Genomic DNA, 13086 nt, shown 5'->3' on the forward strand with positions numbered 1-13086 from the left:
GTTGAGCTTTAAGCCAACCTTTTCACTCTCCACTTTCACTTTCATCAAGAGGCTTTTTAGTTCCTCTTCAGTTTCTGCCTTAAGGGTGGTGTCATCTGCATATCTGAGGTTATTGATATTCCTCCCGGCAATCTTAATTCCAGCTTGTGCTTCTTCCAGCCCAGCGTTTCTCATGATGTACTCTGCATATAAGTTAAATAAGCAGGGTGACAATATACAGCCTTGATGTCCTCCTTTTCCTATTTGGAAACAGTCTGTTGTTCCATGTCCAGTTCTAACTGCTGCTTCCTGACCTGCATATAGGTTTCTCAGGCGGCAGGTCAAGTGGTCTGGTATTCCCATCTCATTCAGAATTTTCCGCAGTTTATTGTGATCCACCCACTCAAAGGCTTTGGCATAGTCAATAAAGCAGAAATAGATGTTTTTCTGGAACTCTCTTGCTTTTTCGATGATCCAGCAGATGTTGGCAATTTGATCTCTGCTTCCTCTGCCTTTTCTAAAACCAGCTTGAACATCTGGAAGTTCACGGTTCACATATTGCTGAAGCCTGGCTTGGAGAATTTTGAGCATTACTTTACTAGTGTGTGAGATGAGTGCAATTGTGCGGTAGTTTGAACATTCTTTGGCATTGCCTTTCTTTGGGATTGGAATGAAAACGGACCTTTTCCAGTCCTGTGGCCACTGCTGAGTTTTCCAAATTTGCTGGCATATTGAGTGCAGCACGTTCACAGCATCATCTTTCAGGATTTGAAATAGCTTAACTGGAATTCCATCATCTCCGCTAGCTTTGTTCGTAGTGATGTTTTCTAAGGCCCACTTGACTTCACATTCCAGGATGTCTGGCTCTAGGTGAGTGATCATACCATCGTGATTATCTTGGTCATGAAGATCTTTTTTGTACAGTTCTTCTGTGTATTCTTGCCACCTCTTCTTAATATCTTCTGCTTCTGTTAGTTAGTAATAAGCAATAAAGCCTAGGAGATTCTATTTATTTCTCTACAGATTCCTGCCTTCTTGAGTATTGTTTTTAATGTTCCTTCGTGGTTCTTGATGATAAGTATGGGGCTGGTATTTAGCCTTAGGTGGAATTAGCCCCCCTTAGCCCCACCTAGGGCTGCATTCCCAAGCAGCTAGTCTTTGATGGACCTAGTCTTTGAGCATCTGAGAATTCATGAGGTATGTGCCTCAATCTGAAGGATTTAGGTCCCTCTGTTTGTTTTTAAAGGCTGGCCAGGAACAAGAGGAGCTGGTTACAGTGGAAAGAAAAACTATGTGACTTTTAAAAGTTTACAGTGACGTTGAGGCCAGAGTTTTCAAGATCGTGACCTTTCTAGATTTTTGGGTACTTGTTTACTTATTAACTTCTCTTGTGTTTTGGAAAAAGGAGGAAGGAAGAGAACACATATAGTGTAAGTTTTGAAACAGAATTAACCCATGACCTCTAATACTGAGTTACAATGCCTGTAAACTGATTCTGATTCCTTCTTAGCAGTTCTTTATGTAATAAATACATTCCTCTTGGACTTGTTGTAAGGATACTTTCTTTAAAAATATATACCAGACCACTTTTTAGTTCCAGACATATTTTAGTACATGTTTTTTTTCATTGGTGACTTTTAGTTCTTTTTTATGTATTTATTCAATCAAACTGTGCAGCATTAGTACTGTTTAAGAAATAAACAGTTAAAAGATGACCAAGTAAACTCTTGGGAAGATAGAAGAAGGTTTTATTTCAGTTTGAAGGTTTCTTTCCTATGGGGTAGATTTTGTGACACAGTGAGAGTATATCTTGCTACCCTAGTCAGGTGGGTTCCATCTTCCAATAACAAGAGTTCAGATAGCAAAGGGGTTACCATATTATCTGAATATATTTGGTCCCTGAGTTTAGGACAACTAGTAGTTAGGGTTTAGATTAAGAGAATTTCATCCAAATAATTGTCTTCAGGTCTTGAGTTTGGCTTAAGAGATACCTGTATAACCCACACTGTAAAAATTTCAGATGTGACAGGAGTTTAAAACACTGGCTCTGAGGCTCCTTGGTGTTTCTGTTTTCAAAGCTGAGAAAGTACTTGGTAGAATCATGATCGTTGTATGGAGTGCCCAGAAGATGTCATAAAACCAAAGCAAATGTTTGGACATGGTGCCAGGAGATAGACACAGACTCTTCATTTCTGTAACAGACATGCTAACCTAACCACAGACCATCAGAGAGTAGCACAGTGGAGGTCTCTGACTGTGTTCAACTCAGGGAATAGGCACATTTTAAAAAATTGAAATCTGAAAGCAGACAAGAAATTGAGGGTTGTGTTTTTGTTTTGTTTTGTTTTTTAGCTGTACAAAGTACAATTGATCCTTGAACAGTGTGGAGGTGAGGGGTGCTGATGACTCCAGTCCCCACACAAACTCATACACCTACACAGTCAGAAATTGTGTATAACTTTATAGTCAGTCTTCTGTATTTGCAGTTCCACATCCAAAGATTCAGTCAGCTGCAAATTGTGTGACATGTATATACTAAAAAAAAAAAAAATCTGTATAAGTGGGCCCTTGTATTTCAAACCTGCAAACCCATATCATTCAAGGGTGAACTGTGCAACCTTTGGGAATAAATTTTCAGCCATATGTTTGGTAGCATAATGATGGGTAGGATGGTACAGTAAAAATTGAGAGCAGATACAAGACAGGTGGGCTATGCCAGATGGTAATGATAGTGTATTCAGTTGTGAGGTTAAACCTCAGTATTTAGACAGCTTAGGAAGAAACAGCAGTAACTGTCTATCCCTATGAATGTAGCTCGGTAGATTAGCAATATGAGACTTTGCCTTACCTTACTGAGCAAGTTCCTTCTGTTAGCATAGTGCTGAGGAAGGACCACCATTCAGTGTCTTTAAGATCTGCCTGTGATGAATGGTCAAACATAAGAGAGAAGTGTTTTAGAAGTATGAGGGACTTCCCTGGTGGTCCAACAGTTAAGACTCTGTGCCTCCACTGCAGGGAGCATGGGTTTGATCCCTCCTCAGGGAACTAAGATCCTGCATGCTTTGTGGCACGGCCAAAAAAATAACATAGTATGAAATGTACCCCTAAACCTGTTTTTTTGTTTGTTTTTCATTTTTCTAAACCATTGTATAGTGCACCTGGAAGTGGTCCCATGTTCAGACCAACCACAGTGGCTGTAGATGAAGAAGCTGGAGATGATGAGAAGGATGAATCAGCAACAAACAGTGGCACAAGTACCGCTGCCGCTTGTGGCCTGGGATCTGAATTCTCCACGGATAAAGGAGGCCCATTCACTGCAGTACAAATCACTAATACCACTGGGCTGGCACAGGCTCCTGGGCCAGCCTCTCAAGGCATCAGCTTTGGCATTAAGAATAATCTGGGGACCCCACTACAAAAATTGGGAGTGTCATTTTCCTTTGCCAAGAAGGCTCCTGTCAAACTCGAATCAATAGCATCAGTTTTCAAGGACCACGCAGAGGAAGGGACCTCTGATGATGGAACAAAAGCTGATGAAAAGGGTGCAGACCAAGGACTGCAGAAGGTGGGAGATTCTGATGGTAGCAGTAATCTCGATGGTAAAAAAGAGGATGAAGACCCTCAGGACGGAGGGTCCCTTGCCTCAACATTATCTAAGTTAAAAAGAATGAAGCGAGAAGAAGGAGCTGGGGCTACAGAGCCAGAGTATTACCACTACATCCCCCCAGCACACTGCAAAGTAAAACCTAATTTTCCTTTTCTGCTCTTTATGAGAGCCAGTGAACAAATGGAAGGTGATAATAGTACACACCCAAAGAATGCCCTAGACAGCAAAAAAAGTAGTTCTCCCAAGCCTAAAGGCTGCATCAAGGTGACAGCAAGCCAAGGACCAGAAAAGACAGTCAGTGAAGTCTCCGAACAGCAAATGGAAACCAGTGCGGCTGAGCCCTCAGAGCCTGGAAGCAAAGCTGAGACAAAGAAGCCCTCAGGAGGGGATGTAAGTGAGCATAGTTTAGAGATTCAGAGTCAGAAGGATTCAGAGATCCAAATGTGTGAGTCTGACCCTCCTAAAGAAACTTCTCAGGCTACTCCAGCAGGGAGAGAAAGCCGGGAGGGACCCAAACATCCAACCGGTCCTTTCTTTCCGGTTTTAAGCAAAGATGAAAGCACTGCCCTCCAGTGGCCATCAGAACTGTTAATTTTCACGAAGGCAGAACCCTCCATTTCGTACAGTTGTAACCCTTTGTATTTTGACTTCAAGCTTTCAAGGAACAAAGATGCCAGAGCAAAAGGGACAGAAAAGCCAAAGGACATAGGAGGCTCCTCAAAGGACCATCTCCAAGGCCTTGATCCTAGTGAGCTACATAAAAGCCAGGAGGAGGAAGAGAGTGTTCAACATTCTTCAGGAGGCAGAATCCATGCACCTGCTTCAGGGGCTGCCTGTAGCGGCCTAAATAAGCAGGAGCCTGGGGGTAGCCATGGATCAGAGACAGAAGACACAGGGAGAAGCCTTCCTAGCAAGAAAGAACGATCTGGGAAGTCCCACCGACACAAAAAGAAAAAGAAGCACAAAAAATCCAGCAAACATAAACGGAAACACAGGGCTGACCCAGAAGAGAAAAGCTCTAAGGCAGAATCTGGGGAGAAGTCTAAGAAGCGCAAGAAGCGAAAACGAAAAAAGAATAAATCATCAGCCCCAGCAGATTCTGAACGGGGGCCCAAACCAGAACCCCCTGGTAGTGGTAGCCCTGCACCACCAAGAAGACGGCGGCGAGCCCAGGATGATTCGCAGCGGAGATCCCTTCCAGCTGAGGAAGGGAGCAGCGGCAAGAAGGATGAAGGCGGAGGCAGTGGGAGCGCCCAAGATCATGGTGGGAGGAAACACAGGGGTGAACCTCCCGCATCATCCTGCCAGCGAAGAGCTGGCACCAAGCGGAGCAGCCGATCCAGCCATCGAAGTCGACCCAGTAGTGGAGATGAGGACAGTGATGATGCATCATCACGCCGGCTGCACCAGAAGTCTCCATCCCAGTACAGTGAGGAGGAGGAGGAGGAGGAGGAGGAAGAGGAAGAGTCGGGCAGTGAGCATTCCCGAAGCCGCTCACGGTCTGGCCGGCACCATTCCTCTCGCCATTCCTCCCGGCGCTCTTACTCCAGTAGCTCAGATGCTTCTTCAGACCAGAGCTGCTATAGTAGACAACACAGTTACTCTGATGACAGCTATAGTGACTATAGTGACCGGTCACGAAGGCACTCCAAGCGCTCCCATGACTCTGATGACTCAGACTACGCCAGCTCCAAGCACCGGTCCAAGCGGCACAAATATTCATCTTCTGATGATGACTATAGCCTCAGTGGCAGCCAGTCCCGAAGCCGATCTCGGAGTCATACCAGAGAGCGCTCAAGATCCAGGGGCCGTAGCCGCAGCAGCAGCTGTAGTCGCAGCCGGAGCAAAAGGAGAAGCCGCAGCACCACAGCCCACAGCTGGCAGCGGAGTCGGAGCTATAGCCGGGACCGCAGCCGCAGCACCCGGAGCCCTTCACAGAGATCAGGCTCCAGGAAGGGATCGTGGGGGCACGAGAGCCCTGAAGAGAGGCGTTCTGGTCGTCGAGACTTCATTCGCTCTAAAATCTACCGCTCCCAGTCTCCCCATTACTTCCGATCAGGCCGGGGAGAAGGTCCTGGGGAGAAGAAGAAAGAAGACGGCAGAGGAGATGATGGTAAGGGAATAGGCCCACCCTCCCAGAACAGCAGCGTTGGCCCAGGAAGAGGGTCAGAAGGTGACTGCAGCCCTGAAGACAAGAACTCTGTCACTGCCAAGCTGCTACTGGAAAAGATTCAGTCAAGGAAAGTGGAGAGGAAACCCAGTATGAGTGAGGAGGTGCTGGCCACCCCTAATAAAGCCGGTCTCAAGCTCAAGGACCCCCCACAAGGTTATTTTGGACCCAAGCTCCCCCCTTCTCTTGGCAACAAGCCTGTCCTTCCTCTGATAGGGAAGCTCCCAGCTACCCGAAAGCCCAACGCCAAGAAATGTGAAGAGTCTGGCTTAGAAAGGGGAGAAGAGCAAGAACAGTCAGAGACAGAAGAAGGGCCTCCAGGGAATAGTGATGCTCCATTTGGACATCAGTTCCCCTCAGAGGAGACAGCTGGCCCCTTATCAGACCCACCCCCAGAAGAGCCAAAGTCTGAAGAAGCTACTGCTGATCACCCTGTGGCTCCGCTAGGCACCCCAGTGCACTCTGACTGCTATCCTGGGGACCCATCCATCTCCCATAACTACCTCCCTGACCCCAGCGACGGGGACACCCTTGAGTCCCTGGATAGTGGCAGTCAGCCAGGCCCCGTGGAGTCCAGCTTGCTGCCTATAGCATCAGACCTCGAGCCCTTCCCCGGTTATGCACCGCCCAGTGGGGAACCCAGTATTGAGTCAGTTGATGGAGCCGAGGATGCATCCCTCGCCCCACTGGAGAGCCAGCCCATCACCTTCACTCCCGAGGAGATGGAGAAGTACAGCAAGCTCCAGCAGGCCGCACAGCAGCACATCCAGCAGCAGCTTCTGGCCAAGCAGGTGAAGGCCTTCCCCGCTTCGGCCGCCCTGGCCCCAGCCACTCCAGCCTTGCAGCCTATCCACATTCAGCAGCCGGCCACGGCCTCTGCCACCTCCATCACAACTGTGCAGCATGCCATCCTACAGCATCATGCCGCAGCAGCTGCTGCTGCCATTGGCATTCACCCCCACCCTCACCCCCAGCCACTAGCCCAAGTGCATCATATCCCCCAGCCCCACCTGACCCCCATCTCCTTGTCCCACCTCACTCACTCCATCATCCCTGGTCATCCCGCCACCTTTCTGGCTAGCCACCCCATCCACATCATTCCTGCCTCAGCCATCCATCCCGGGCCCTTCACCTTCCACCCTGTTCCACACGCTGCCCTCTACCCTACCCTGCTGGCTCCCCGGCCTGCTGCAGCAGCTGCCACTGCCCTCCACCTTCACCCACTACTTCACCCCATCTTCTCAGGTCAGGACCTGCAGCACCCCCCCAGCCATGGCACATGAGTTAGGGGACAGGAGCCCAGACAGGGCCAGGGAAGGTGACCCATGCATCTTCCTTTGGGGTGTCGAGCTATTAATACCAGCAAGTAGAAGCTGGAATGGGCAGTGTCTGACAGCCAAAGAAGTGAGTTTTGGCTTGCAGGGGTGGTTTTAGATTTGAGGTTTGCTTTGGGTTTACTATCAGGGATTTTTTTTCCCTTTTTCCTTTTCTGTTTGTCCCTCCCTCTCCTGTGTTTCTAGGCTAGGGAACACCAGTAAGTGCTACCCACCCCTCTTCGGCAACATCCCCAAACTGTCGAGTTTAGATACTCCCCTCCTCCCTCTACTTTTTATCCTCTGCACTTCTGTGTATAAATTTTAAAACATTTTCCTCCTCTCTGGTTGGCGGGTTGTCCATCCGGTCCTGCCTTCTCAGTGTCTTTGACCTTGGTGACCTTATTTATCCCGAGTGAGGTGGAAAGGGAGTCTGACCTGGAACCAGATGCCACTCAGGCTGTCATTTGATCCACTTCCCACACAAACAGAGCCACACGTTTGGCACTGTTGTCCTTGTGTCCCTCATCCCAGAAGAGACATCTGCATATCCCAGAAAAGAAGATCGTATCATGAATAGAAGCTGCGGAACAGAGAGGAGCTCATGTGTCCGAAGGGTGTATTTTCTTCTGTCATGTTGATGTTTCCTTCTTAATTTATAGGATTTTTTTAATGTAAAAAATTGCACTGAACTCTATAAACGTAAATGCTGCTTTTTGTAGCTCATATAAAAAAGGTTCCATATTTGTAGTATACTGCAATAATATTTTTTACATCCAGCTCTTTAAGTGATCCTTGTTCTGGTGGCTTTGTGTAAATATGTTTGCCCTAGTTGAATTAAGAAACTTTAAAGGTTATCAAATGAAAACAAAACAAAAAATAAAGTATTTGTTTTCTGCTAGATGCAAAAATGACTAAGCATGTATATTTTATCAAGTTCATGTATTTTTTGAAGTTATGAACCATAAAAATGTTAAAAAGAGGAACATTGCTTAACTTTTTTTTTTGCTGAGACCTAATTTGCAGTAAGTGGTGCCGCCAGTACTGGGAGTTTTGAACTAACGGGCTGCAGTCAGCTAGGGGTATTGAGGAATAGTTTTGACAGTCTCCCTTATGTGGTTTGCCATTTCATACAGAGAAACTGGTGGGCCCCACGGAGGAGGAGAGAGATTCAAGAGCTTTATTCTCTGGAAGCAGTGAGATTCAAAGTGATTGTCCTTGGGGATTCCTGGGTTTCCAGGGTGCCTGTCCCAGGCAGTCCATTTGCCTTCCTAGTACTTAGCCCCCTCTGACAAAAATTTTTCATGTGCCTTTTGGGTTGGCTAGAAACTGAAGTAGAAGTAGACTGGAGCGTGGTAGAGTTGGGACGGTCTTCCTCCTCTAATTGAGGTGAGCACATTTTTAGATTCTGCAGATTTTTTTGCTTCATAGTTTGCATGCCTCTACCCAGCTTAGTTTAGGCAGTAAAGATTCCTTTTTTCTTTTCTCTCATGACACTTAGCAGAGGCAGTACCACCTGAATTCCTCTTCCTCCTCTTCTTACCTTTCACCTGGCTCTCAGTCCTGATGAGTACAATGACCCAAAGGTGTTCATCTTATAGATCTCGTCTTCTTTGATGTAGTTAGAACTTCCCTGTTGGGAATTTCCTTACCTACTCCTGTGGCTAGAATTGGTTGGCTGGTCACCTGACAGGAAAAACAAAACCCTACGTACATGGGCCAGGGCTCCGTGTTCTGCCTTTCTTCTTCAATGTCCAAGACAGAAAGGCTTTGAGTTCATGTCAAGCAAGTGCTGGGCAAACAGAGACTCTGTTGAGCCTTCTACCTGTTCAGTGCTCCTCATCTGATTCAGAAGCATCACTTTTTTGATAAATAGCACTGGAAAATGAAATCATCTGTTTGAAGTGAAGGGACTCATTTTTCTTTGCTTTCAGCCCATGTAAATATTTAAATAATACAGTATTAACATTTTTGTGCTGCTTCCCATTAGCTTGTAGATTGAGCCATACTCTGGCTGCCTCTCTACCTTCCTGGGGGCAGTTTCCTTTAATTTCCACAATAGTGATTTTAAAACTAAAAGGAGAAACAAAATAATCTATCCTTACTTACAAGCATAACAGATTGTATTTAACTTTATCACATATGATAGAGATACATACGCTGTAAAATTAGGGAAAGGAACTTTCTAATAAACCAATGATTTGTGGAAACTTTAGAGTCTGTCGTGATTGTTGCCCCATCCACTGAGTGGGGAAGGGATGGAGTTATGGGTCACAAATAACATCTTGTATGAAGTGGTCAAAGGATAGATTCTTATGAACCAGCTGTTTATGATGTTTAGATTGTGCTTCTCAAAGCTCAGTCTGTGCAAGTAGAGGTGAAACGTTGTGTTGTGGGAGGAAGTGATGGTTAAGTTTCTGGCAGTCTTACGTAGATGTCTTGGAATGTATATCTCCTTTCCACCAACTCTCCCAGATTTGTTTTTCTTTTTGGCTGCATTGGGTGGCATGCAGGATCTTTCCCTGACCAGGGATTGAACCTGTGCCCCCTACAGTGGAAGCATGGAATCTTAATCTCGACTACCAGGGAAATCCTGATTTGGGGGCTTTTGAGTGGACTTCAGGGCAATTGAAATGAGTCACCTGCCTGGCCTTCCCTGCCAGAGTCCTGAGTCCTCCAGTACCAGTCCTGAGTTATTCTCAACCCTTTACTATGAGTACAGTGCTAGAGAGCTACCTGGTAAAAGGAAGAATGTGCTAATTGTTACTGAGCAGATAAAATTCTCTACTCTTCTATATGCAAAAGGCAGGGGAGATTGTGCATCAAATGCTTACCATAGTCCTGTAGTGATGAATTCGTTTCCTCTCTTCTTCAGCCTTTCAAGAAGGAACAGTACAATGTCTATTTCTATTTTCCTATTCTTACACAGTTGTATTCTCCCCTTGAAAAGAGAAGCTATTCCACTTGAACCTTGAGTTGGATGCTCAACTCAGATCTGCCTATTTCTCTAAAATAGCAAAATCCCCGCCCCCAAGTAAAGGATGTTAGAAAATGAAAAGTGGAAATTCCCTGGCGGTCTGGTGGTTGGGACTCTGCATTTTCACCACCATGGCTTGGGTTCAGTCCCTAGTCAGGGAACTAAGATCCCCCAAGTCTTGTGGCACAGCCAAAAAAAAAAAAAGTGGTGTTCTGAGCAGGCAAGGTGTCAGCAAAGAGGCAGACTGACCTGTAGAGATCCTCCATGTGAAGGTCTTTGCGGCTGCCTGATTACAGCAAGGGTTCTGCTACCTGCCTCAGCCGCCTGGGCTGCAACATGGAAGTTCTTCCTCCTCTACACCCTCAGTGACTAATTCAGGCCTTGTCAACCCTTTCCATTCTTGTTTGCCAGGGGTACCATCACCTCATCCCGTGTCTGAATTATTGCAGCCTTTTCCTGGCTGGCCTCCCTGACTCGGATATACTGGATTTTCAGAATTGTGGTTCATTTAGTACTCGCTGCTTCCCAGTAAAATAGTAAACTCTTGAGAGTGTAGGGACCAATTCTTATACTTTTTTTTTTTTTCTTAATCCCTTAGACTAGTGTTTTATGTAGGGAGTTGAACACTTTCAGTAACATTTTGATTATGTGTTCAAGAAAGATAAAAGCAAAGCAAAATACTATTAGTAACAGGATTATGCATCAGGATTTAGCAAGGAAACATCAAAGATGAAGATTTTTCTCTATATCCTCCACATTGCCTAGCTCACTGCCAGACCCATGGTAGTTCAGCAATTGTTGACTTCATGAAGGCTTAGCATTCATTGAGAGATTCGAAGACTTAGGCTGATGGGATGGAAAAGTGAGAGCAATGTGTCAGCCCTCCTCTGCCTACTGTCAACCCAGCTGTGTCCCCAACAGCACTCCCACAAGGAAGAGAATCTTTATTGAATACCAAAACTGTCCCTTCCCAAATCTGATCCTGTTTGAGTTAATGATACTACCCATCCTACCAGCCAGCCAGCATAGCTCTGAATTACTTTTGACACCTCCCTACCACATGGCAGTTGCTGATTGTGTAATCTCTGCCCTCCTTTGCTCCTGCCACCAGTACCCTGGTTCAGGCCTCATCACCTTTAACTGAGAGGATGGTAGGCACCATCCATCTGATCTTCCCACTAAGTCCTGCCTTTTCTAATCCCTTCTATCCATAGGCAGCTAGTATAATTCTGATTGGAGCACCATTTATCATGTATCTTATTCCCTGATTTATTAATTAAAAAATCTGATTCTCCATCTCCTATGAATTAAAGTTCAGATTTCTCAGACATTCAGGGACCTGCAGTGATGAGACCCCAGCCTTCATTCCACCCTCATGCCCCAGTCCTCCCCTGTGTTGACTACTTACCTTTCTCTATAACTGACCTCTCTGTTCTGCTGTTACTTCCTTTGTCGAAAAACCCCTTCATTCTCTGACAAAAGGCAATATAGTACAATGGTTAAGAACGTGAGTTCAAGCACAAATGTGTTTGACACAGTTTTTGCCACTCTGTGTACACTTGGACTATTTACCTAAAACTCCGTGCCACAGTTTTAGCATTTCTAAAATGGACATAATAGTAGCTAATTCATAGCGTTGTTATGAAGAAGCTGATAATATAAATGACTTCAGCTAGGTATCACCCCTACCTTTTTCAAGGCATTTACTATTCTGCTGCAGTTATATGTGTTCATGTCACGTCTTAACTCTCTCTGGACTGTTTTTTAAGGATCCTTGACAACTGTCTTTGTATCTCTTACCACTCAATGTCTTGAACAGAACGAGAATTTATTAAAAACCTTGGTGAAGTGTGAGTTAATTTGGGGCTACACGGTACACCAGTAATACAGTTCCACTCAGCTGAGGACTGGGAGGGTGGAAGCTTAAGTACAGGACTAAGTATTACGTGCTTGCTGTGAGCTTGGCACTGGGAATTCAGCAGTGAAGGAGGCCCAGACTAAAGTTCAAGGTGCTTCTAACCTAGAAAGGGATAGGATTTTGAGCTGTGTGCTCAAAGGAGGTGAATTATGAGGACAAAGGCGGTGCTGCAGGGATTCCAGAATGGCCTGGGGAGTTGGGCGGGATAAGATGATGGTTAAGTTTGATCAGAAAATCTAACAGCCCTGGTAGTCCAGTGGAATCCACCTTGCAATGCAGAGAACTTGGGTTCGATCCCTGGTTGGGAAACTTAAGATCCCACACGCCAAGGAGCAACAGTTCCCACACCGCAACTACAGAATCCGTGCACTGCAAGGAAAGATCCCAGATGATGCAACTAAGACCCAACGCAGCCAAATAAATAAAATATTTAAAAAGAAAATACGAGCAAAAGCAATGTGACTATGTTCTTTACCCCAGCAGATCTCTCAAATTTCCTTCCTGACAACCTGCTTTTTTGGGAAGACAATGCAGTGCGCCAGTAAGACTTGCTTGGCACGCCTCTTCCTCTGAACATCCGTTAAAAAGTGCCCTTTCTGCTCAAAACTATTCCTTTTCTTTCCACTGTGTGAGCCTGCATTTGCATCTTCCAATCCTCAGTGCCTGCTGCTATTCAGTCCGTCGGCAATGCCTACAGTGTGATGGGCTCTTGGCTAGGTCCTGGGGCACCAGAAAGGAACCTCATTCTCAAGGGGCCCGTGGACAAAATCCAGTGAACAGACCATGACTAAGCAGAGTGATCAGTGCTGCATCCCTGTGTGTTAACCCCAGAGTGCCAGCCCGAGGAATTGAGGGAGGCATCCCCTAGGCAATGACCCCACTAGAATCAGGTCTTAGTGATTGGACAAGAGCTCTGTCACCCAAGAAGGAGTTAGACCTGCCTTCAACTGAACAGCTGGTGCAAATCTCAGAGCCTGTGAGCCAGAACACCCTGGGATGACTCCACTTTATCCCCATCTCCTCCCTTCAGCCAGGATCCATTCACCACCCCTCCCCCAGCACTGGCTACATTGCTGTGGCCACATTAAGACTTGGCCCTGGACGGAGGGTGAGTGAGGAAGC

General features: G+C 46.0%; 1 protein-coding gene across 7 annotated transcripts in view; it reads left to right on the forward strand.

Moving 5' to 3' along the window:
• GPATCH8 (G patch domain containing 8) overlaps positions 1 to 9279 on the forward strand; it is a 95072-nt gene extending 85793 nt beyond the window's left edge. For all 7 annotated transcript variants that reach the window (XM_010832438.1, XM_010832440.1, XM_010832441.1 and 4 more), the window contains one exon: positions 3133 to 9279. In XM_010832438.1, coding sequence (XP_010830740.1) covers positions 3133 to 7039 — 3907 coding nt within the window. In that variant the 3' untranslated portion in view covers positions 7040 to 9279. The remainder of the gene's footprint in view (positions 1 to 3132) is intronic.
• Positions 9280 to 13086: the final 3807 nt, after the last annotated feature.

Source organism: Bison bison, unplaced genomic scaffold (assembly GCF_000754665.1).
Source record: "Bison bison bison isolate TAMUID 2011002044 unplaced genomic scaffold, Bison_UMD1.0 scf7180017861046, whole genome shotgun sequence".
In the NCBI taxonomy this organism is placed as follows: Eukaryota; Metazoa; Chordata; class Mammalia; order Artiodactyla; family Bovidae; genus Bison; species Bison bison.